The sequence below is a fragment of the Geosmithia morbida genome (assembly GCF_012550715.1).
Source record: "Geosmithia morbida isolate 1262 chromosome Unknown scaffold_23, whole genome shotgun sequence".
NCBI classification, from domain to species: Eukaryota; Fungi; Ascomycota; class Sordariomycetes; order Hypocreales; family Bionectriaceae; genus Geosmithia; species Geosmithia morbida.
The window spans coordinates 1-25,321 of NW_023336210.1; the positions used below are offsets into that span (position 1 = coordinate 1).

The 25,321-nt window shown below is 44.9% G+C and overlaps 6 protein-coding genes across 6 annotated transcripts; 3 read left to right on the top strand and 3 right to left on the bottom strand.

Moving 5' to 3' along the window:
* Nucleotides 1-7,235: 7,235 nt before the first annotated feature.
* On the bottom strand, nucleotides 7,236-8,786 carry GMORB2_4716 (Di-sulfide bridge nucleocytoplasmic transport domain; the record flags this gene model as incomplete). The annotated part of the gene is made up of 3 exons (XM_035466690.1): nucleotides 7,236-7,580; nucleotides 7,660-8,597; nucleotides 8,675-8,786. 3 exons carry the CDS (start codon nucleotides 8,784-8,786, stop codon nucleotides 7,236-7,238), a joined length of 1,395 nt encoding a protein of 464 aa, XP_035318103.1.
* A 650-nt stretch (nucleotides 8,787-9,436) lies between these two features.
* Nucleotides 9,437-10,890, top strand: GMORB2_4717 (uncharacterized protein; the record flags this gene model as incomplete). The annotated part of the gene is made up of 3 exons (XM_035466691.1): nucleotides 9,437-9,967; nucleotides 10,050-10,528; nucleotides 10,620-10,890. The coding sequence occupies 3 exons, from the start codon at nucleotides 9,437-9,439 to the stop codon at nucleotides 10,888-10,890; spliced, it is 1,281 nt and encodes a 426-aa protein (XP_035318104.1).
* Nucleotides 10,891-13,823: 2,933 nt separating this feature from the next.
* GMORB2_4718 (uncharacterized protein) lies at nucleotides 13,824-15,565 on the top strand (the record flags this gene model as incomplete). The annotated part of the gene is made up of 4 exons (XM_035466692.1): nucleotides 13,824-14,592; nucleotides 14,664-14,730; nucleotides 14,801-15,056; nucleotides 15,125-15,565. 4 exons carry the CDS (start codon nucleotides 13,824-13,826, stop codon nucleotides 15,563-15,565), a joined length of 1,533 nt encoding a protein of 510 aa, XP_035318105.1.
* Nucleotides 15,566-16,151: 586 nt separating this feature from the next.
* GMORB2_4719 (putative integral membrane metal-binding protein (DUF2296)) lies at nucleotides 16,152-17,383 on the bottom strand (the record flags this gene model as incomplete). The annotated part of the gene is made up of 3 exons (XM_035466693.1): nucleotides 16,152-16,992; nucleotides 17,048-17,283; nucleotides 17,360-17,383. The coding sequence occupies 3 exons, from the start codon at nucleotides 17,381-17,383 to the stop codon at nucleotides 16,152-16,154; spliced, it is 1,101 nt and encodes a 366-aa protein (XP_035318106.1).
* A 923-nt stretch (nucleotides 17,384-18,306) lies between these two features.
* GMORB2_4720 (Chromosome segregation ATPase) lies at nucleotides 18,307-21,851 on the top strand (the record flags this gene model as incomplete). The annotated part of the gene is made up of 4 exons (XM_035466694.1): nucleotides 18,307-18,315; nucleotides 18,385-18,898; nucleotides 19,013-21,737; nucleotides 21,800-21,851. 4 exons carry the CDS (start codon nucleotides 18,307-18,309, stop codon nucleotides 21,849-21,851), a joined length of 3,300 nt encoding a protein of 1,099 aa, XP_035318107.1.
* Nucleotides 21,852-23,134: 1,283 nt separating this feature from the next.
* Nucleotides 23,135-24,403, bottom strand: GMORB2_4721 (SWIRM domain; the record flags this gene model as incomplete). Its single annotated transcript, XM_035466695.1, has 1 exon — nucleotides 23,135-24,403. The coding sequence occupies one exon, from the start codon at nucleotides 24,401-24,403 to the stop codon at nucleotides 23,135-23,137; it is 1,269 nt and encodes a 422-aa protein (XP_035318108.1).
* Between the last annotated feature and the right edge of the window lie 918 nt (nucleotides 24,404-25,321).

A 25,321-nucleotide genomic window follows, 5' to 3' on the forward strand; every position in this document is an offset into this window, starting at 1 on the left:
AAAGGTTTAATTTTCTTAAAGTTAAGTTTTATACTTAATTAAGTTATTTAAAAATTTTATTAAAGTAAGTAGACTATATCCCCTTTCTTAAAGATTAGTCCCTTTAATCTTTTTTAGTTATAGTATTTTACTATTCTTTAGCGAATAAAGGAAAGTTCTTTCTATATCTAGGAATATAATAATTATAATTAGTTAGTATTAAGTATTGCCTTTTCTATAAGTAGTCCTAATAGTATTATTTAATATACTTCTAGGTTAAATCTATAGTTAATGTATATTAATATAATCTAGGTTAATTCTATAATTAAGCTATTATATATAAGTTATATAGTAGGTAACTTTAATACCTAGTCGTCTTATTTATAGTTAATATAATACTATAGATATTATTCTAGAGTTTAGTTAAGTTATTCTATCTAACTATTCGTTTAAAGGTAATATCCTATATTAAGTTTATATTTTAATCTAAGTTATACTATAAGGGCTTATTAAAATTTTAAAGTAAATATTATTCCTCTATTAGTTATAATTTCTTTAGGCAATCTATAGTTACTAATAATAATCTTAAAGAAGGTATATATAAGTTCCTCTATATCTAACGCCTCCTTATATAGTATAAAGTACCTATACTTTATAAGTCTATTAGTAATAATAAAAATACTATTATATACTATATTTATTATTAATTCTTTTAAAGCTAGTAACTTTATAATATAATCGAATATAATAGATTCCTATAGCTATAGTAGTATTAGTAATAGTCTTAATTCTCTATATAGTTTATATTATATTAACTTACTTTATATATATATTTTATAATTCTTAATAATTTTTTCTATATCCTTCTTAATCTTAAGATAGTTAAAAGTTCGTTATATTTAATTAAGGGTTTTCTATATTCCTTAGTGTCTTAATATCTAGTAGCTATATATATTACTAATAGTTTTCTTTTATAATTCTAGTAGTAGCTATATTTATTTATTCTAGATTAGTAGTTATTTTAGTTTAATATCCTTTAGATAATTATCTAGCTTCTATTCTTTTATAATATTATAGATTTCTTTAGTAATTATATTATTAGGCTTAATAATAAATATTAATATATTTAATATATAATATTTAAGATTTCTATTATCGTTAGTATATAGGAGTTATCCTAATGCCCTTAGTTCTTTAGTGTTATAGTTAGGTCTTTTACTAAAAGCGTTAGCTCTTCTATTTTCTAATCCTTTCCTATAGATAATCTTAAAGTTAAAGTTAACTAGATACTTAGCGTATTATAGTTATCGTTTATTAAGTTCTTATATAGTTATAAAGTAGGTAGTATTTTTATAATCTATATATACCTTAACCTTATACTTACTTCTAATTAAGTAGTGCTTAAATTCTTTAAATAAATTAATAATAGTAAGGAATTCTTTATTATATATTAGGTAGTTAAGTTTAGCGCTATAAAGTTTCTTTAAATAGAAGGTAATTAATTATAACTATCTTTCTTTATCTCTTTATACGATTTATACTCTTAAGGTAAAGTTTAAAGTATCTATTTCTAGTTTAATTTACTATTTAAGGTTAAATATTATAAATATAATATTAGAAATAATAATTTCTTTAAGTTAGTTAAGCCTTTTAGTAATCGTTTATTTACTTAAACTCTTATATTCTTTTAATAATATTTATAAAGGGTATTACGATTTTCTTAAAGTTTTTAATAAATTATTAGTAATAGTTAGCGAATCTAGTAAAGGATTAAATATCCTTAACGTTCTTAAGTATTAGCTAGTCGCGTACTAACTCGATTTTCTTAAGGTCTATTCTAATTTCGTTATATATAATAATATATCTTAAGAACTTAACTTCTTAGATATAGAAATAATATTTTTCTAGTTTAATAAGTAGTTTTATATCTTATAGTATTTAAAGTACCTTATAGATATATTCTTAATATTCTTTAAGGGTATTTAAGAAGATTAGGAAATTATCTAGATAAGCTATAATAAAGATATTAAGGTACTCTTATAGTATATTATTAATTATTCTTTAAAAAGTAGCTAAAGTATTAATAAGTTTAAAGGGTATTATTAAATACTTAAATAGTCTAAACTTTATATAAAAAGTAGTTTTCTATTTATCTCCTTTTTTAATTTAGATAAGATTATATACTCCCTTTAGGTTAAGAGCTATAAAGAACCTCTTACTATAGAGTCGATCTTATAGTTCTATAATAAGTAGTAATAGTATACGATCTTTAATAGTAATTTCGTTAAGCTATCTATAATCTATAACTAGCTATAGTTTTCTATTCTTCTTTAAAATAAATATAATAAGGTAACCTACTTCTAATTTAAACGTTTAAATAGAGCCTTTATATAGTATATTATTAATATATTTATATAGTATTTTAAGTTACTTCTTATTAAGGTTATAGAGTTTATAGAACTTAATTATAGTTCTATCCTTAAGGTAAATTTTATAGTCTTATTATATATATAATAGTAAACTAGTTTTAAGTTCCTCTTTAAATAATCTATTATATTTTTAATATTCCTATAAGATATTCGCGAGTCTATCGTTAGACCGCTTAGGCTCGTTTTCTTCTTTTCTTTATTTTTAGAGTTATTAATTAACTTTATTTAAGTATTATATAATAAGTCTTATCATTTTTTATAATTATTTTATTATATTTTATATTTTATTTATAGTATATTCTAGGTTAGTAATCTATATTAGTTCTTACTATAGCTATTATTACTATATTTAATATTATTATTAAAGTATCTCGCTTATAGTCTACTCTTAGATCCTCTCTATTAGTTAAGTTACTATAAAAATTTATCTTCTCTAATCTTTTATAATACTATCGCGCTTTAGTGTCCTTTTCTTACTATAGCTAGCTAGTACGCTAGTTAATTATAGGGTTACTTTCTACTAACTATAGGTAACCTAAAATTAGATTATACCTAGATAAGTCTATTATATTAAAAATAACTTTATCTTAATATCCTTAAGTAGCTATAAAGAGTTAATTAGTCTCTTTATCTACTTTCCTATTATTATAGTTAAATATTCCTCCTTTAATATTAAAAAGCTTATATAGTTCGATTTTCTAATTCTATAATAGCTAGTATTAGTTAACTACTACTAGGGAAATATAGTTACCTATCGCAATACTATCTAATAGTGCTTATATATAATATCCCTAGATCTAGACTTCTAATACTATTTTTAGGTTTCTAATTGCTTAGTTAGCACTTAGGGTTATTAGGTATTCCTAGTTATTCTATAGCCCTATTATAGATAACGTTTATCGTTTCTCTAAATACTATTATAGTTTTAGTTTATATTATTAGTTTATATAGCGACATTAGGGTTCCCTTATCTTATTTATTTAATTCATTAGTAAAATTCCTTTTCTTCTTTATAGTACTAGTATCCTTTATAGTTATCTATATAGTTTTTATCGCATTATCTAATAAGGTCGTTATTATTTTATAGGTATATCTTCTTACTATAGCGGAGTTATAGTTCGTCTTATTTATTTTTTCTATTACCTAAGAGGGTATAGGGGTTTATTCGTTATAGAATCTAAACGAGTTATTCTTAGATAATATAGTCGCGTAGTCTATCCTTCTCGATATAGTGTTTATAAAATAAATTTATTTATTAATTAACCTATCTATTTTAAATATTAGCGGGTACTTTATTAATATTAGTAATTCCTAATCCTTTTATTAGGGAATCTTTAATTTCTTAAGTATAGTTTAGCGGGTATTGATCCCTTACGTATCGTTATTTTATCTTAATCTATCCCTAGGTCCTTATTCCTTCTAGAGTGTAGGGGTTAGTAGTCTAGAAAATCTTACTAATCTTATATAATACTCGGCTTTCTATTATACTTTTATTATTATAGATATAGTATTTATAGAGTTCGTTTATTTATTATAAGATCTAGTTACTTATTCTTCCTTTATTAGTATTAACTAATAGTTTAATTTTATCTATTAGGTTATTAGTATCTTATTTAAATTATTTAGCCTTACTTATTCCTATCGAGTTAGAGATAGAATAATTAATAAATTCTTTAAGTATAGATCCTTCTTATAGTTTATTTTTAATAGTTACTTTATTTAAGGTAGCGTTTTCGCATTAAATAGGTTATCTTTCTATTATAGCGAGGGCTCGTTTCTCTCTTAGCTTTTATAGGTACTATCTACTTCTATTTTTATCGCTTATATAGACTCTATAGCTATTATTATAGTATACTATCTATAAGAGAAGTTCGTGTTTCTTAGTAACGGTATTATTACTACTTCGTGCTTAGTTAGTAAGGGTATTAAGATATTTCCCTTCTTATATAGGTCTCTAATTTTTCTTCTTTTATTAGCATTCCTAGGCGTAGTGGCCCCTCTTGCCGCAATTATAATAGGTTTCTTTTAATTTATTATATATTATATCTAGTTCTATTAGTCTAGCGTACTAACTAAATATAGTACTTTACTATTATTATAGTTTTCTTTAGTTTACTTAATAGTATTAGAAGTTATTACTATTTTAACTATAAGAGTGAGGGAAGTTATAGTTTCCTTTATTCTTCTCGCGTCGTCGGTTATATTAGCGATTATTAATCTTAGTTACTATTATAATATATATAGCTAAGTTATAGGGTCGATCTATCTTATAGATCTTATCCTTTACTTCTTCCTTTATACTATTATAAAGGGCTAATATAAGGTAGCTAGGTTCTTAAGGTAGCTTAGAGGTAATTTATAAGAACCTAGTAGCGTATTTAGATATAGATCCTATCTATTAGAGTCTCTTAAGCTAGTCTTCGGCTTCTCTTTCTTTATTAGTAGCGCTAAAGACTTGAAAATATAGAGTTTTTAAAGTAATTGTAGTCATTTATAATACTATTAGTCTTAACGGATATATTGCCTAGATTATTAACGAAGTCTTAAAGTATTAGTTTAAACTATTTAAGAGCAGTACCTCTTAGTCTTCTAGTAGCGAATATAACCTTACTTTCTTTAGTAATAAACTATTATAGGAAGTATATAAAGTAGGCTCGTAATTAAGTAAAAAAGGGCTAAAGCTTCTTAGATTCTCCTTTAAAGATTTTAGGTATAATTAGCTTAATAATTTCTCTAATATCCTTTCTAGAGACACTAAAGTTAGTAAGAGATTATATTTCCTTAATATAGTTTTCTTATTATTTAGATTCCTTCTCCTTAAGTTTATTTATCTTAATTATATTAATGCTTAGTTAGTTAAGCTAATCTTTAAGGAAGGCGATTTTATTATAGGCTTACTAATCCTAAGCTAGTTTATTAGTTTCTTTATCGTTAGAATTATCGCTATCGATATCTATTTTCTATATAGGGGGTTTAGCTTAAGTAGGCGCTAGGCTCGCCTATAGAGCGGGCTACTTTCCCTTTAAAGAAGAGGATATTAGAGTAATAAGAACTTTTTTCCTTTAAGAGCTATAGTGTCTTATATTACTTAGCGTTTAATATAGTAATAGTCTAAATAAGAGCTATTTATATATGATAGTTAGATTTAACTCTAAGCTATAGGGTAGATAGAGATAAGTTATCGTTTTATATAACAAGATAGTTAGGATATTATACTAAGCAATAAGGTAGTTATAGTTATAGGTACTAATTATAGAAGGAACTAGGGTTCTAAAAGAAGCGTTGACTATATTATTAATAGCTAGGTAAAGAGTGACTAGGCTATAGAAATAAGGTTAACTATATACTAGGTGATCGCCGAGGTCCTTAAGGCGATTATAATGATTGCTTCTATAGTCGCTACGATCCTAGGAACGATCGTAATAATCGTTGTTTAGATATATACGATCGTAGTGTTATGTATAAGTGGGCGTAAGGATGATAAGTAAGGAAGAAAATGTAGGGTACACGTGAAGGTCGCATAACGGGCCGTAACAATAGTCTAGTTACTCTTTACCTAGCTATTAATAATATAGTTAACGCTTCTTCTAAAACCTTATTTCCTTTTAGTAGTAGCACCTACGACTATAACTACCTTATTGCTTAGTATAATATCCTAACTATCTCGTTATATAAAACGATAACTTATCTCTATCTACCCTATAGCTTAGAGTTAACCCTAACGTCACACCGATATACGACCTTCACGTGTACCCCACATTTTCTTCCTTACTTATTATCACTATGCCCACTTATACATAACACTACAATCGCCTATTTCTAAATAACGATCATTACGATCGTTCCTAGGATCGTAGCGACTATAGAAGCAATCATTATAATCGCCTCAAGGACCTCGGCGATCACCTAGTAACATAGTCAACGCTTCTTCTGAAACCCCAGTTCCTTCCAGCAGTAGCACCTACGACTATGACTGCCTATTGCTTAGTACGACATCCTAACTGTCTCGCTAACATAAAACGACATCATCTCTGTCTACCCTGTAGCTCAGAGTTGACCCTAACGTCACATATAGACTACTATCCTATTATGTTTCTAAGCTTAACTCTTCTCGTTACGTAGAGTATATCTACCTAAATAGGGCATCGTGTGATGTCTTTAGTCCGTCTTTTAGCTAGCTAAAGAGAATTACTACTTAGCACTCTAACCTAGAGTCTAAGCTAGAGTAGGCTAAAGAATTTCTTATTTATTAATGATTCGTTCTAGTTTAGACATAGTGGCTTAACACTTCCCTAACTGTCCTTTGCCCTGTGTCAGCACTTAACAACTCGACTGTTTATAATCGAGTCCCTATCCTAAGCTATAGTATAATTGCCTATGTCATTTTTATTCGTGAGTGGATGTGAGGATGAGCAAGAGAGAAAAGGGGGGTGCACGTGAAGGTCGCAGAATGGGCCGTAATACTACATATATTAGTGGTAATAGCAATATAGTCTTAGTATGATGGAAACAGTACTGGTATGCATGAGGTTGCAATAGGTGTCGAGAACTGAGTCTTGAGCCGAACATGTGTCAACTCGAACCTTGGGTGGGCTTAACATGGACAGTATAGAGGGGCGAAACTACAGACAGTAATATACCGCTATATCCCATACTGAGAAAAGAAACAATGCTTGCATTACCAATAGTGTTCTCAAAAAGGCCCTTCTTTTATTACACGTGTTTCCTTTTTCCAAGCAGTTTGTTTCTCTTATGTCCTAGAAACGGAAACCTAAGCACTTGAGTTTGCATCGTTGATAGGCGGGGTTCATAATATAAAATGTACGCTTAGTAACCCTTCATAGGACTCCTTCCGTATTTAATCGGACTAAGTGAACGCTCCCGCTTGCTTGGACTACGCTTCCCAGATGGCGTATAAGGAGGTAGCATCTTGTGCATATTGGGTGGGGTGCTATCCGTATCCGTATCATCATCGATGAATCGCCGGCTGCGCATCTTGGGGGTCTGTACTGGAATCCACATGACATCCCCCCGAGAGCTTGGATGCTCCAAATGGGAACCGCTTGACGATATGGTTGGTCGTGCGACAGGGCCAGGGGCGGGTGCGGATTTGGCCCCAATCATCAGGTTGTTGGCAAATGTCGTGATGACAAGGAATGCCAAGACGGCTCCCTGTGAAATGTTAGCAGACATCTCCCACGGCAGAATGCAGATACCTAAATGCAAGTGCACTAAAAGTGAGCCAACGTACCCAGGCCTTAAGGTTCAAATTTCCAAAAAAGTCGTTCATAATGTTGGCAACCTCTGTCATGGTGGCCCTAACCCGCACAATTGACTCCGGGTCCTGCATCATGCAGTCGTACCACTCGCTGCACATCTTCTTGAAGGCCGGGGCGTTGGTTGTGGCGCAGTGGTTGGCCATGTACTCGTCCTGACAGGCTGCCATCTTGACCCTGATCTCCTGTCGAGCCGCTTCGTTGACGGCACGAATATCAGAGCGTATCGTATGCACCACCGAGATGACGACGACGCAGAACAGCCCTCCCATAAATCCATTGATACCCAGCTGGATCCACCGGTACAAGTTCTCTGGCGCAGTATTGTGCTCTTCCATCATGTGGAACATGGAGCCTACCAGCCCGCCCTGGCGCTTGGGTGCCCTGTCGTTCCTCCGACGCCGACCGTTGTAGTCCATATCGTCATCCAATTCCATGTCTGAGTCCTGTGATTGTTGGCGACCATGATAGAGGTCCCTCTCGTGTCCATATCGCTTCTTACGACGGGTAAGCTCAGATAGCCCGTAGTCCCGGTGTGGTCTGATCTCCCCCTTTCCCGGCATGTGCCGTCGATTTGACGATGCCGCTTTGCTATAACGGAATATCTTATCGATCTTTGCTGGAGTTACTGTGCCCGACATACTGACGTCGCCCATGCGGTCCGCCTCAGGCGTGTCGTTGGCGAAATCGGATGCTTCTGTGCGGGCAGGGCTGTCTTCCATGTCGGACGTTTCCGACATTACCACCTGATCAAATGGTTTTCTCGGCGTGGTAAAGGCAGGGTTCCGAAAAGGGGGGGCTGAAGGCTTGGAGAGGCTTGACGTTTGTTGTGATGAGAACAATGTGCGGTGTTGCGGGTTCTTCGTCGGCGAGGCGAAGATGGACGGCGTTGGCTTAGAGGGCGAGGCAAAGCCTACAGTATGTGATGTGAGCAACTGAGGGACAGTGTCGCCAGCGACAAGCAGACGGAATTGGGGAAAGAAAACTCACCGTTTCGAAGTCCACGGTTCTGGGCGGCCTGTGCAAATGGACTGGTCGGGTCGATAGGACCTTTGTTCTGGTATTCCCAGTCCATGGGCCCCTCGTATGTTCTGCGATCCATGATTCGGACACGAAGAGGCGTATGGATTCGTCCAACGAGATTGCGTAAAAGTAAAATGCTATCCGGGGGGAAACGGACACGCAGTAGTTGTAAAAAAATTGAAGGACACCCTAGATGGCTTTCAATGTGCAGAGTTCTGGCTCGGTCAGCAAGTCGTCTAGGATTTATCAGTAGTAATATTCAAAGTCGTCACAGGCTACCGCTGCATCAAAGTAAACAAACAGTTTTCTGCCTTAGGCCCCACATCTCATAAGGGCTGTAGTAAACTGTATTGATGGACAGGTGCTGTTGTGCTTTTCTCCTTCTATAAGTACGAGTGCTGGAACAAAGGAGGTAATAGCGCGACGCCAGCAATTCTTAGTCATCTAAATCATCCTGGTGGCTCACCCAGTCTGTTTGATGCTCTTCTCTATCCATCAATAAAACGAACGGCCCGGCTTGATCAGGCCATTGTTTAAGCGATTCCACGTTTGGGAGAAGAGTGTTTGACTTCTTTGTAACCCTTCTGCACGCCTGTCTCCTTGACGGGACCCTTTGTTTTTTACGGAACACAACTACCCCTAGGTCTCTTTTCTCGGTCTCCAGAATCGTTCCCCATAGCTTCGCAGCATTTTCGCCGCCATCTGGTTTAGGTCCATACAACGACAAAGATGTCCGACATCGGCTCCACGGCGGCGGTGCCGGTAGATGATGGGCAGGAGAAGGAGTACGAGGCAGAGCTTGTTGCTGCCGATTCTGATCGTGATGAAGACGCCTTGTCAGAGGTGGACGAAAATTTGATCGAAGACTACGATCCCGAAGCCGCCAACATAAAGGATCGACCGGTCGACATCGACGAGGATGTGGCGCGGACACTCAAGGCGACGAAGCGCAAGCGAGCCGAGGGCGAGGCGGCCAAGAAGCCACGAGAAGGACGCCGAGAGAAGAAACGCCGAGACAGAGGTAGCGAGGATATCCTCATGGATGATGCTGAAGATAGTGGTACTTCCAGGAAGCCACGGCGGTCTAGGAGAGCCGAAGACAGCGGCGAGAGACGCTCCAAACCTAAGGAGTCGACGCCCGCGCCGGGTGATGAGGAAGACCTCAGCCCCGAGGAGAAGCGCAAGCGAGCCATCGATCGCGCACTGGACGCTGCTATCAAGAAGCCCAGTGGCACCCGCCGGAAGAAGAAGGATGAGATTGTGAGCTTCTGTCCCTCTGGAGGTTCTAAGTCCTTGTGTGTATCGAGACTTTTGGGACTGACTGTGTGCGTACGTGCTATAGGACCTTGAAGATGAGATTGACGAACAGTTGGCAGACCTGAAGGTGCGCATGGAGCGTGCCTGCCAGGAAGACAATGCGGCGCGCGACGCTGGCGAGCCAGCACTGCACAAACTGAAGCTTCTGCCTGAGGTGACTAACATCCTCAACCGAAATAACGTGCAGCACGCGGTGCTGGACCCGGACACCAACTTCCTACAGCACGTCAAGTTCTTCATGGAACCGCTCAACGACGGTTCGCTGCCGGCCTACAACATTCAGCGCGACATTTTCTCGGTGCTCATCAAGCTCAACATCGAGAAGGAGGCGCTCCTGAGCAGTGGCATCGGTAAACTAGTGCTCTTCTACACGCGAAGCAAGAAGCCCGAGCCGGCCATCAAGCGCATGGCTGAGAAGCTGCTCGGAGAGTGGAGCCGTCCTATTCTCAAGCGGACTGATGATTACAAGAAGAGGCATATTGAAACGCGCGACTTTGACTATCAGTACGTCCCTTTCCCTCCCTCTGCCTTTATCTTTTCTTCCTTCCTGTTGCATCTGTTACTAGTCTAGAAAGACACAACTAACACATTACAGCGCTGCCAAACTGGCCCAGAGGCAACAGGCTGGCTCCCAGTTCAGCCTCACGCAACGTCCTGCCCAGTCGTCGTTTGAGGCCGAGCGCGAGCGTGCCCTGGCGGCTCCCAGCGGCAACAGCCGTGCACGCATGGGTGGTCTCCCAGCTAGCTATACTATTGCTCCCCGCAGCACATTTGACGGAGCTAGGGGCACTGATCACAGGCCGGTGGGCTCTGGTGGTGCTGAGGCGTTCCGCAGGATGACACAAAAGAACAAGAAGAGGGGTTAGAAAGTTGGTTGAAGAGAGGTATTTGGCCGGAGTAGTCATGAGGGTTACATGCACTTTTAAAACAGGCCTGATAATTCCTTTTCCTTTTTTCTCTCTCTATTGTTTTGTATTCTGCTGTTTGTTTTATATGGCAATTAAACCGGCGTTTTGTTATCGAAGGGGGGACGGATTATGGTGATGCGTCTGGTGATCTGTGGATAATACTCATTCTACATACCTAATAATACAGTCACACTTGTTCCCCGTCGGGTTTGCCATTCTAAAAGATGGACGGCGAAATCATGTGTACTCGTATGCATCATTTATATTAGTAAACCAAAGTGACCCTTATGCATTAATACTAGCGATATTTCCTCGATTTTACTTTGTCAATGCTGGTACTAATAATACCTACTTATATAATACTGCGTATCGTCATTTCTTTCCTGGCCACAAATCGCCACATTGCAAGGGAGCGGGACATAATTTTAGTGCACAGCCGTTATGGCGCCTTGAAAAAAATAAAAAGACTATGATGAGGTCACAAGAGGGGCGGAGCGGCTCCCATGATTTGGGGTCTCACCCCCTCCATTCAATGATGATCATCCATCATCTTGCCTGTCCTAAGCGCAAAGAAGAAAAAAAGAGCATTTACCATAAACGTCGCTTCCAAGTCTTTTTTATTCCTTCTCTTTGTGCGAGTCTGCCACGTACAATATTTTTTTCTCCCCTACTGTCTTGCTTGCTTTTTGTATTTGCCGCGCACAACTTGGTGAGTTACTGCCCCTCCAGCGTCATGGCAATGACAAGCAACAACACCGTGATAAGCTGCGCTGCGCCGCCATCTCCGTCACTGCCGCTTGCCACTCTCTTGATGGCAGCTGGAAGACAGATGACGGATTTGCACAGTGGTCTACGCCAAAAGCTCAAATATCCTACTACTCGTACCACTTGAGCTGGCTAACGCTTTGCATCGATAGGCTATTTACCCGCTTGCTTGATGGTGTGAAGACTGATACAATAAACAGGGTTAACAGCTGTCGCATACCAATATCGAATCCTGGCTCTATTTTCTGTATGGGACTACTATAAGGCCAATAATATTCCGTCGAATATCTCTGTTGCTCACTCATATATGCGGAGTAAACACCGGTTCGTCTTGTACCCTTATCTGAAGCTCTATTGCACCCCGAGGATCATGACTGACATGTCCTGAGTAATCTTTACAGACAGCCTTGACTTCTCTTCGCCGACTTGGAAGCCTTCCATCTCGAATACTGCGACTTGCATTGTTGTACAAACGGACATCAGTACATACCTTTCCTGTTTGCGTCAAGAACTGTTATATATATATATATACAGCAAATCAAAGCATCACCGAACCAAACATGGAGGCCGATCAACTGTCCGACGATCAGAATAAGCTACCACTCGAAACCCCAGACCCGACGGCCGTGGCATCTGGGGCTAACGGGGACAGCCTCGCGGCCAAGAAGCGTAAGAAGGAGGCATTGAAGCCCATTATTACCAACGACCCTCCCGCAACTCAACCGGAGACGGCACCTGCGTAAGTCGAGTTGTGTTTTCCTTTGTCCCCTGCCCTTTGCTCTTGTCCGGTTCCAACCATCCATTGCATACATTTCGGGCCATTCCATACATACATACATATATACATATTTGCCGCCGCGGGCATCGAGGGTCCTACCTCCCTTTACTGCACACACATGGTTGGCTGGGCAGGCATACCGGTGTTTGCTCTTTCCTTTCCGTGGGCGTGGTGTGATGCAGGCAAGGAAGCGACACCGGGGTTTCAAGATTGAAGCTACAATTATGAGTCTCAGTAGTAGTACTACCAGTACATGTACTACGAGCACTCAATTTCTCACCTCACAGAAGCCATAAGTACGACTGTTACTGCTCTTGGTTGTACGGACACTCGTACAAATTCCAATTTGGCCCGAGGACGGCAAAGAAGCCGACGGCGGCACCTGCTTGCTCAAATTTGCAATTGCTTGGGCAGACAGACGCCCAGGATGAGGCAAGGAGTGAGTACTTCTCAGCCAAGCAGGTGCTCTCAGGGCAGCAAGTGCTTCCCAACCTGGCGCTATCCTGCCTTCTCCACACACTTTTTGCCTCTCTACTACGAGTATTACTCTACCACGCCGACGCCTGTATCATCCCACTCACGTAACCGCCGCTGCCCCTCAAACCCCTTGTCTCTGTTCGTCTCACAACACCGCCAGAAAAAAACACACAAAACTCGGTCAGAGAGGAAGACCAAAAAGAAGAAGAAAAAATCACACACCAACCGCACCGTTTCCCAAATATTTACTGGAACTGCATACCATTATACCATTGCTGCTCCTCCTGCTGGCAGCCTGTTTGCAGCGAATCTGTCTCCTCTCGCTGTATTACCAGCCTACCCCACCGACCGGTCTAGCGACGGTCATCGGTAGCGGTGCGCGACGCATCGTCATGTAGAGAAGCATCATGAGCTTCCTGAAATCAAGGTTCAGCTCTTTTCATCTTTCTTATCCACCCCTTCTTCAGATGCAATATTCCGCCACACCTTCTATCCAGCCATATTATTTGCCCCCACTCCTTTCTGGCTTGTCTCGTCGGCATCGCTGTTACTTTTGACGTGGCTGGAGATTTTCTCTCGTCTAAAAAGTAACTTAGTTATTTTGTCGCAGTTGACCTCTCAGCCTTTATTATGCGCTGCGAGAGCCCCGCTACTCCCCCGCCCCTCCTCTTATTCTCTCCTCTGCTTTCGTTTCCCTTTCTCCTGCCCCCCCACCGCCGCCAATCAACCAACCAACCCACCGCTTTGCCCTCACTGCTGCCCTGGACACCGACTGCAAACTGGAAAAAGGATCCTGCTAACTGTTGCGCTTATTTTCTCCCCTCTTTCCTTGGCTTGCCATCTCTATAGATCGAACCAATTATCCTCAACAATGACGCAGTCGCCGTCATCTTCTTCCATTGACGAACCCGCCGAAAACACGGCCGACGAGGAGGATTGCGAGGATTACTGCAAGGGTGGCTACCACCCTGTGCATGTTGGAGAAAAATACAAGGATGGAAAGTACACAGTCGTTCGCAAGCTGGGATGGGGTCACTTCTCCACTGTCTGGCTCTCGAAAGACAACAACAACGGAAGACACGTCGCCCTCAAGGTCGTGCGCTCCGCTGCCCACTACACCGAGACGGCCATCGACGAGATCAAGCTCCTCAACAAGATAGTCCAGGCCAAGCCTGAACACCCTGGCCGGAAACACGTCGTCAGCCTCCTCGACTCGTTTGAGCACAAAGGCCCTAATGGCACGCACGTCTGCATGGTCTTTGAGGTCCTTGGCGAAAATCTACTGGGCCTTATTAAGAGATGGAACCACCGTGGCATTCCCATGCCATTGGTCAAGCAAATTACCAAGCAGGTCCTCCTTGGCCTCGATTACCTCCACCGCGAATGCGGCATCATCCACACTGATCTCAAACCGGAAAACGTCCTCATTGAGATTGGCGATGTCGAACAGATTGTCAAGAGGGTCGTCAAGAATGACAACACCGACAAGGACAGCACCACCAGAAACGGCAGGAGGAGGCGGCGCACCCTCATTACCGGCAGTCAGCCCTTGCCATCGCCTCTCAACACCGGGTTCAACCAACCCAGCCACTTCTCCGGGTCTAGTGCTCAAGCCAGTCTGGCTGGTGTACTGAATGACGGTAACACGAAGCCCCTCTTTATGCAATGCTCGGCATGACGACAAGACGAATACTAACCGGGCACTACATAGGCTCCGACAAGAAGAAGGATTCAACAGCATCGCCAGAGGAGTTACAGTTACAGAGAGAAAAGAGCGCGTATGTTTTCCAATGAACCTCTCGTCTTGGTATGTGGGTTTCAACGTCTTCTTACTAAAACCTCATCTAGTGATGTCCTGTCGCGGGAAGTCTCTGGTATCTCGCTGGACAAGTCGAACAGCCCGTCTTCATCAGGGAGCAAACGAAAGGCTGAAGACGTGCTGCCCTTCGAAATCATTAGCGTCAAGATTGCCGATCTGGGAAATGCATGCTGGGTAAATCACCACTTCACAAACGACATCCAGACCCGCCAGTATAGGTCCCCTGAAGTCATCTTGGGAGCCAAGTGGGGAGCTAGTACCGATGTCTGGAGTATGGCTTGTATGGTATGTCTACCTTCTTTCTTTGATTTTCAAGACAATGCAGATGGAACTGACATTATGGAAAACAATAGGTTTTTGAACTCATTACTGGAGACTATCTGTTTGACCCCCAATCAGGCACCAAGTACGGTAAAGATGACGACCACATTGCACAAATCATTGAGCTATTGGGACCATTCCCCAAATCGCTGTGCCTCAGCGGCAAATGGAGTCAGGAAATATTCAACCGCAAGGGAGATCTCCGAAACATTCACCGCCTACGGCATTGGGCACTGCCTGACGTGCTTCGAGAAAAGTATCACTTTAAGGAAGATGATGCCAAGCGAATCTCAGGCTTCCTGACGCCCATGCTCGAGTTGGTCCCCGATAAGCGGGCCAATGCTGGTGGCATGGCAGGGCATGGATGGTTGGAGGATACACCAGGTCTAAAAGGGGTCAAGCTAGAGGGTCTAGAGGTTGGCTCAAGGGGTGATGGTATCGATGGCTGGTCTACGGAGATTAGAAAGCGATGAGAAGAGAACATGAAGAAGACGATATAAAGAGAGGGGGAGAGAGGAGAGTGAGAGTGAGAGAAAGAAAGCGCGAATGTTCTTGCTCTCCCTTGTTTTGGGAACATATTGATGACATCCCCCGCAACTCATACTACCATGCCGTTACGTTATATATTTCCTGGTTTTTCTTGTTTACAGGTTCGGGCACCTTCAAGGGCTTGACCGTACCAAGCGAGCTTCACTGCGCATGATTTGGATCTCGTACCCGTGACACTCGTTTTTGTATGTTTGTGCATCAAAGAAGACCAAAAAATTGATACTATGTATCATAGGGGTAGAAGGGAGAAATACTGCGTACAATTTTCTTGTTAATCGCGGCTCTTTGACTAGCACAGACCTGGAGAGACACTATTTGATGTTGACGTCAACCGTGTTGTGACTGGCTGTCTACGTGACATCTCTCAAACCAGGACTTGATGTGTGTATCGCTACCAAAATCTGTTGGAATGAAACTCTTGTAGTTAGGTTAGACGAAATAAAACTGCAGCTTGGGCATACATGTGGGAAAACTGACACTACCCTTAACTAGCACTACTGACACCCCTTTTTACTTAGACTCTTTTGACCGACGCTTCCTAACGGATGAAGGTCCATCGTCTACCTGGCCCTCCCGTCCCTCGTCGTTGCTAACGCTGAGCTCCATGTCAGACTTACCCTCCCCGTCCTTCTCGCCATTTAGGATGACCCTAACGACCCTGTGATCCTCATCTTCTACCGTCTCCCCGTTATGAGCGCCGCACGACATGCACCGCCACATACCCAGATCGGCGAGGCTAGTGACACCGGGAGGAGCTTGGCCGTTGACGAGGCGGCACGAAGCGCAGATGAGTACGATGCGATTCTTGGGGGCGGTTTCATCCTCTCCCAGGAGAACGTCGAACACACGGTCGTACCAGTGGCTTTCGGGTGCTATCATGGCCTGCTGTTGTTGTTGCTGCTGCAGGAAAGGGGGAGGGGGGCCTGGTGTAGGTGTGATGGGTCGCGTGTACTCAGCGTTGGGGGCGAATTCGGCACCGGGATCCATCTGGTTGAGTTTGGACATCGGAGATCCGTCGGGGCCACGGTTGATGTTGGCTGTTGGCGGGGGGCCGAGCGATGTGCGGCCCGGCAGTGGCGGGGGCTTGACTGCCTGGTCGGCTGCCGGGCTTTCCTTGTTGTTGGCATCTTCCATCATGGGGGCCGTCTTGCTCGGCTTAATGTTGGAGCTGCCGCTACTGGATTCTCCACCGTACTTTTCAATCAACTCCATGGTCGAGTCGTACTTTGTTGCGTCCTTGAGCTTCTGTATCGTCCTGGTGCGCTCTCCCTGGAGCTGTCTGAGGCGTTCAGACAGGCTCTCGATGCGGAAGTTGTAGTAAGCCGACAGGATCTTTCGTGTAGCCAATATGCTTCTTGGGGTTAGTCTTCATCGTTTGTTGGAAGATGGGAAAGGGGCAACCTTACAGAACGGGTCCGCCAGACACGCCAGACCACTCATATACACCCATGTTGTTGAACCCGACAACGAGGAGGAGTACGATTGCATAGACGAGGTAGGCGAAACCGAGGTACAATGTCCATAGGACCCTCACGCGGCGTGAGTTGGAACGGGTCTTGTCCAAACGGGACTGTGTATCGGTGATCTTGGCCGACACTGTCGAGAGTGTCCTTTCGAACGAGGACGGGGACGAGTCATCGCCCTGGACAAAGGAGCTTCAAGTTAGCACATTAGTTCCACTGTGGTAGCTGAAAGAGGCAGCGATCAAGAAAGCCTACCCTCCATGGCCAGAACGATACCATATCGACGACTTTGCCAATATAGTGACGTCGTTCAGCCCTAGCACACGGCGCAGAAAGTTTGTCGGTGGCCAAGGTGTACAGAGCTAGACAGAGAAGGAGTGAAAGATGGGATAGATTTGGTCTTCGCCAGGAGTAACTGGCTCAATATATGGCAGCACACAACATCGGAGGATGATGCTTGGTGAACCGAAGCGAGACAAATGCTACTAAATTGTTATAGCTTCGTCTTGGTGGGACAAACTTGTGGTAATAATAGCTGGTGCTTTGGCATCTCCGACTCTCGGGGTCCGATTTCGTCACGTGATGCCTTCAAGCTTTGGAGCGACTGACAGCAAGGAAAGGCACTACCCAAATTCTTCTCTTCAAGGAGAGGGAAAGAGCCAAAATGAGAGAGAAAAAAATAAGGAAGGAGGGAGGCAGAAAAAAAAGATCCTATGTGCAGTGACTCTGCCAAATCGTCTTCAACACTCATAGTAATTAAAACGCTGCGTCACCACAAATATAAGCCTTTGACGTCTTCAACTTTCCTGTTCCATGCATTGAGACGCCGAATACAGCCATCAATTACAGTGGTGAATTGATAGCGCCCCTCTATAATATTGGCCTGAGCCACACCACGATGTAAAACAACTCTGGGGAGCTTTCATAATAGTCGAGGCCACCATTGCCGCTTACGTCGTCGTACCTTTTTTTCTTTTGTGATATACTCTACATCTTTTTTCTTTTGTCCCTGCTTTCCGTGAACATGTTACGACTGCTTCACTGATAGTCCTTTCTTGTGCACCGTGTTTCATTTCATTTTTCTTTTTCCATTTCGTCTCCCATCCTGAGCGTTTGTTTTCAATCTTGAGTCCGGGATTTATTGCTACTCCCCTGACCTGACAAACGACAGCCTGGCCTAGTGGGCGACAGGCCGAGCCATCATGTTCTCCGTGCGTACCCACGAACCTCCCTTGATTGTTTATGTTCCGCACACGGGCTCGCACTGACTTGTTATACAGCGTATACGAGGCGCAATCGACCGGACCATCGCCGAAGAGCAGGCTCGCCAGAACCAACTAACGACCGCGACGGCCAGCTCGCGATCGGGCTCAGCCTCGTCACGCCAGACAAACGGTGACATTAGGCGTACGAAATCCAAATCTGGACGTGCCGATACAAACGATGCTGAAGCCCCCGTCAACCCCGACCCAGCCGTCTTTGAGGAAGCCTTCGTTATTGGCGACAGCGAGGAACCCAGCCGAGCCAACACTCCAGCACCGGTACCCCCTGAAAAGGACACTGCCGACTCTGCGCAAAGTGATGGAAAGAAGTCTCCAGTTGTTGGGGACGCAGGCAAATCGATCCCTGCCGACGGCAACGTCCTCCAGAAATCAAGCGGCGACGATAGCCAGGATGCCTCTTCTAAGCGGGAGGCACTTACTGACCAAAGCACTGCGTCTGCAGTAGCTGAGCTTTCTCCTGATATTAAGCAGAGACTGCGCAAGCTAGAGAAGCTAGAAGCGACTTACCCAGGTAGGCAACAGCAGACTATGTGCCAATCACCAAGATACGCATGCCACTAGGCTGACATGTTACCGTTCACAGAGCTTCTGCGATCTTACAGAGTGGCACACCGTCGTGCCACAGCGATCGAGCCCTTCGAACGAGCCCTTCGAGAGAACACGCCACTTACCTCGATCAGCGACCCTACAGCCTTGACGGAGTACCTCAGCCAGCTCAAGCTCAGGTCGGACATGGTCATGGACGAGTTGAAGCGTGTCTCCACCGAGAAAGACGAGCTTAAGAAGAAGACCGAGGAACGCGATGACAAGATTAAGAATTTGGAGAAGAGTCTTGAAGCTGCCAAATCCACAACTTCTGAGAAGGCTGAAGGCGCTGAAGAAACCGCCAAATCCAAGTTTCTGGAGGGAGAGGACACACCGGGCGACGAAGGCGAGAACATTTTCTCATATGATGACGAGCTCCCCAAAATTCAATCCGACCTGCAGTCTAAGACGGAAGAAATTGAGAAGCTCAGTGGCGAGATTGAGAACCTCAAGCAGGAGCTCTCAGTTGCCAAGGAAAATAGTGTCGGTCTTGCTGATAACCTGGAAAAGACTACTGAGGAGCTAAGTGGATTTCGTGATGGTGCGGGAGCCCAGAAAACGCTTCAGCTTCAGCTGAAAGATGCAAAGAAGGAGATCAACAGCCTCAACGAGCGACTTGAAGCATCCCAGTCCCAACTCAAGGACCTCGAGGCCAAGGTGGGAGCTGAGACTAAAGACTGGTCAACCAAGCTAGAGAAAGCTGAAGCATCTCTGGCCGCCTTGGAGAAGCGAGCTGGAGAGAAGGATAGCGAGCTTGAAAAGACATCTAACGCGCGGGCTGTTTCCAAGAAACTCATCGACGACCTCAGCAAGCAGGTTGAAACTCTGAAGAACGAAAAGGTGGAAAGCCAGACCAAGATTGCTGAGCTCACAAAAAAACTCGATACTGTTTCCTCTACGAAGGCTGCACCAGCCTCATCTGCACCGGAGCCTGTGACGTCCACTGGAGCAGCAGCTGGTGGAGCCAAGAAGAAGAGCAATAAGAAGAAGAAGGCCAAGGGTGGTGCCGCCGGTCCAGCAGCCGCCCAGGCACTGGAGGAGAAAGCCAGCGAGGCTGGCGAGCAGGGTATCTCCACCAACACCGCGGTTAATGAGGCCTTGGAGGCAGAGATTGCTCAGCTCAAGGAGGAGCTGACGGATAAGAATGCCCAGGTTGAGCGACTCACTGCTCAGAGGAAGTCTGAGGAGCAGCTCATGGAGGAAGTTGAGTTGCTGCGTGATGATCCAGTTAATATTGGGGGAGACCACGTTGAAGCCAAGGACAGGCTCAAGACGCTCGAGGCGGAGAAGATCGAACTCAAGTCGGAGATTGCCGAGCTGGAAAAGAAGCTCAAATCATCAACGTCGGATTCAGAAGCAAGCACCAAGGCTCGCAGCGAGAAGGACAAGCTCCAGAAGGAATACGACGACCTTAAGGAGAAGTCTGCGGCGCTACAGTCCGACCTAGATGCAACGCAGAAGCTGGCACAGAATCGGTTCAAGGACCTGAATGAGCTTCGGGAGGTCCTGCAAAAGGCGCAGCCAGAACTCAAGAACCTGAGGCAGGAATCGGCCATGCTGAAGACAGCAAAGGAGGAACTGACCACTAAGGCCAAGGAGCTCAGGGATATGGAGAAGAAGGAGAGAGACCTGAAACGTGACTTGGGCAAGGCTCAGCAGCAGTCATCGAGTTATGAGATGGAAATCAAGAGCCTCCAGGAAAAACTGACGGCCGAGGGCACGGCAAAGGCCCGCCTGGAAGACGAGAAGCGCACGGCAGGACGAGATGCCCGCCGCGCCGAGGCAGAGAAGACCGAGCTTAGGGTGCAAACAGACAAGGCAGAGAAGGAGCTGAGCAAGGTCCAGGAGGAGATTGGCAAGTTGCGGCCCCGGGTGAGGGAGCTGGAGGAGGAGTTGCACAAGCTGCGACGCGAAAAGGTGGCGGCGCAGGAGGAGCTTGAGTTCAAGGTACAGCAATACACCAATGCGCAAGGCCTATTGGGTAGCATGCGCGATCAGACGACCGAGATGTCTGTGCAGCTCAAGGAGTCCAAGTCGCAGGCCGAGGCCCTCGAGGAGGAGCTCGCCGAGGTGCAGCGCCTCCTGCAAGAGCGCACGCGCGAGGGTGAGACTATGCGACGGCTGCTAGCTGACGTGGACGAGCGGGCAGACAACAAGGTTCGAGAAATGCGGAGCAGGATGGAGGCTGCGATTGAGGATCGAGACCGCATCGAGGATGAGTCAAGCACCCAGGCACGTCGCCGGGCGCGCGAGATAGAGGAGCTCCGCAGCCGAATCCGGGAGCTAGAGCGAGAAGTCAAGGTTCTTAGCAACGAACGGAACGAGCTGGAGGAACGTAGCAAGGAGTGGCGCCGGCGCAAGGAGGAACTGGAGACACTGGAGGAGAAGGCTGAGTCAGAGACGATTGAGATGCAGACGACGGTATCTCAACTGCGGGCAGCCCTGGACGCTTCCGAGGGTCAGGTGCGTGAGGGCGAGAAGCACAGGCGCGAGCTGCGCAAGCTTCTGGATGAGGCCCGCCAGCGGTACGAACGCGTATCCAAAGATCTCAAGGGAACACAAAGCCGGCTAGTGGCTGCGGGGTCGCTGACGCGCAGCTCCATCGACTCAAACCGCAGCGGTCTTTCTTCCAACGGCGGCAGTGCCCCTGGTGGCGGCGACATGATGTACCTCAAGACGATTCTTCTGCAGTTCCTGGAGCAAAAGGACGGCAAGCTGCGGGCTCAGCTGGTCCCAGTTCTGGGCAAGCTGCTCAAGTTTGACAGGTGTGTCTTGCCTTTTCCAAGCAGTAATGATCTGTTAAGAGAGACTAATGTGTGGTTTATAGGACCGATGAGCAAAAGTGGCAGAATGCAGTACAGCATATCGAGGTACGATAGAAAGGGAGAGAGTTTGTGTAGATGGCTGTACCAAGGACCAGAGTGTTTTTTTTAGCCATGGGTAATGGTATCATGGCATGTACATGGCGTGTATCGAATTCGACAGCTGTTTATGACCTTGTGTCATGCGTATGTGTGCAGTAGAAGAAAGCGCATAGGGAGAAGAAGAGCAGGAGATATGTTTCCTTTCTAATTGCGCGTTCCATATCTCGACCCTTTCCTGTTGAATGTTGATTATCATGACATCCAGATCCAATTTCTAAGCCCAAGGGTACGGTAAGGTAATGAAGTTTTGTTGCTTCCTGAGGCTCTAAAATTTCCCCGATGCACACACCCCCTCCCCCTGGCCCTCTCCGCCTTCCCCACAACGGTCGGTCGGGACCGTCGATCTAGTCTGCCTACCGCTGGTGCGTAGGGCTGAAAGCGGGCCGAGGCAAGATTTTATTTCCCTGATCAGGTTCCTATCTCCATATATGTACTGTTATCCAGTATTGCTACGGTCATGGGGTCGTGAGCTGTCCTTTCTCACTGAATATCCGATGAAACCATTCAGGTCCAGATCTACGAATGGGCTCACGGATATATTTAATTACACAGTCTGAGAAACATAGGGTGCGGGTGGAAATGTATATTGAAATGAAGGCCCTAATGGCAACGGCTTGGGGGTTGCGCCCCGTGAGCCTCGTCTCGTCCTGGAAGTCGAGAGTATCCAGCTATAAGAGTCCTTGCCGCCCTAGAGGATGTTCTCAAGGCCAAGTCCAGAGAACAGAGAAGGAAATAACCAACGCCAGCATTTATGCAATAACCCATGACAGAAACGTAATACCCCGTATCATCATTCTCATCGGGGTGAAATTGGAAGATGGAAAACGTTAGGGTAGGAAATGTTCATAAAGACCAAAAAGAAGAGAAAAAGAAATGTGGAGTGATGTGACAGACGGGGGACATTGCACTCCGGGTATCAATAGATAGTTCCCAGATGATGTAGTGTATGAGGATCCTGTGTATGTGGTGTAGAATGAAATGCAATCAATCGCTATAATGCAGAGTGGTAAGTGTGGGCGCGCGTTGGGTAGTTCGTGTTCTGTAAAAAATCGTGTGCCGCAATTGAAAAATGAATATTGATGCGAGTTTATCTCGACAATGGACATTAACAGAATGAGAAGAGGAATACAATAGATAAATAGAAAGGGGCGAGGAGAAAAGAACGACAAGGGAAAAGAGACGCGAAAATGGGTGGCTGGTTGGAAAATCAAAAGCATGAGACCTCGGAAGGAAGTCCCTCACAGAAACTTCTGAACCCATGAAGCGTCGAGCCAGCCAACGCGGTCAAATGCAGTCCATAGCTTCGAGGCCTTGTTGACGTCAATCTTGCAAGCCTGCTGCGCGTCCGTCTTCCGGAACTCTTTGCCCGTGTGCAGACACTGCAGGCGCCGCTCAAAGATACGCCTTTTGCTTGTGAGGTAGGTGGCGCAGTCGAGACGCAAGTTCCCGGCCAGGGCCACCTCGTCCGGATGGAGAAGGCGGGAGTGAGGGTCAGAGCTGAGATCAATCGGTTGGCCTTTCCATTCAACCTTGAGGCTGTTGGGGCGGCTGGGTAGTGACGAGGCAGGCGGGCAGTAGTCGGGCAGTGAGTTAAAGTCCTTATCCTCTCTATTAGGAGCGACGATTCTGCGCGTAGGCTCAGGTGTGGGACTAGCGCGGGGGACTGAACGTTTGGCCGAGACGGTGGAATTGGCGCCTTTGGTGGTGGTAGTGGTAGTGGTGCCACTGATGCCGTTGCCGTTGGTGGGGTTTGCGCCGCCACCACCACCGCTCCGGATTGGGCGTGGGGCCGGACCGCTAGCAGCCGATGCAGGCTTAGTGACACGATCGCCACCACGCTGGTGAGTACGCGCTGGCTTGGCGGATACGAGAGTCCTGGACCTGGCGGGCATGATGGTATGATACCGGTGGGCACCGGCACGACGGTCGGCCTCGAGAAGAGCCCGCTCCTTACGCAGCCAGCCCCTGGGGTTTGCCTTATAATGCTTCATGACCTGGGACCTGAAGGTCAGGATGAGGTGGTACTGCTCGCGCGTGGGAGGTTCGAACCGGCCAAACTCGCCAGCAGACCGAGCCCTCAGGTGGTCATCGACAATTCGCTGGTGAGCCTCGATTTCAGTGGAGGCAAAGAGTGGCAGCTGGGACGTGCTCTGAGTCGACGTCGCGCCATCATCGGCAGGGTAGAGCACGGGATCCTTAGTAGTTTGAGACGGTGGTGTCGAGGGCACCTGTGCTGGATGAGAGACGGTTTTGCTATAGGGCGAGACTGGAGGCGACATTGGCAGGAGTCGAGGGGTAGACTGTCCGGAAGATCCCGATGAGCGTGCGTCGCTAGAAACTGCAGCGGCGACGACGGAAACGGAAGCACCGGCTTTCCTCAGGTTGTCGATGCTGAAGCTGTCGAGAACAAGGTCAGGAGGAGACATGAGGCTGGTAATGTCCATCTTCTTGGGCATCTCGCCCGTGACAGGACCAACCCTTGACATGGGTAGATGTTGCTGGTGCATGATTCTGTTTGCACTTGAAAATGGCATAGTTTGCCGCGAATTTATCTTGTTGTCGTTGTCACCGTTGATGTTTCTTGGAACTTGTGCAGATCGAGAGGTGGATGCGGGGGAGGAAGAAGAAGAAGAAGCGGAAGGATGAAAGGGGGGGGGGAGCATCGAAGTGGAAGTAGTAATAGGGACCATGATTTGCTGATGCTGCAGCTGGTGATGACTGTTGCTCAAAGGGTGCGAAGGAGACGCGCTTGGAAGGCTGATGGGTTTGTCAGCCATTGTTGGTAGCCTAGAGCTGCCGTATGACTGATGTGTGCGATGGTGGCGAAGGCGAAGAGCGCCAATGGACGATGGGTGGCGATGGTTATAAGTGGCTGTAGCCAAGGCAGATTTATTCGAATGTCGGACTTAATGGTAACTTTCCGAATAGGCAGGATTGGAGCGCAATTGATTGAAAAAAGTACCAGGCTTGAGCTCTTACGCACTGGGATTCTGATCCCAGGGTTTGCACTGGATATTGAAATGGTGATAGATAGATCCAGGGATCCGAGAGTGGAAGAATGTGAGAGAAGGTATGAGAAAGATGTCAGAGTTGACAATTACACCCTCTCGTATATCCCCTCGTGTCTTGCGTGAGTGTGGCGCGAGTGTGGCGCGAGTGTGCGTGTGTGTGCGTGTGTGTGCCCCGCAGGACTAGCGGTGGATTGATCCGATTGATGAATCAGTTTTGTTGTGAAATCAGAGTCGTCGACTAGTGAATGTAGCCTGAAGAGTAAAGAGTTTGATGTGCAGCCGAGGTGACAGAGGATGAATGAATTAACGATTGACAACAGAAGCACGGAGATCAGGAGATACAAAAAAAAGTTCTGATTATGCTGGGGTGAAGGAAAAGAGAAAAGAAGTCCAGATGACAATTGTTAGAAGGCA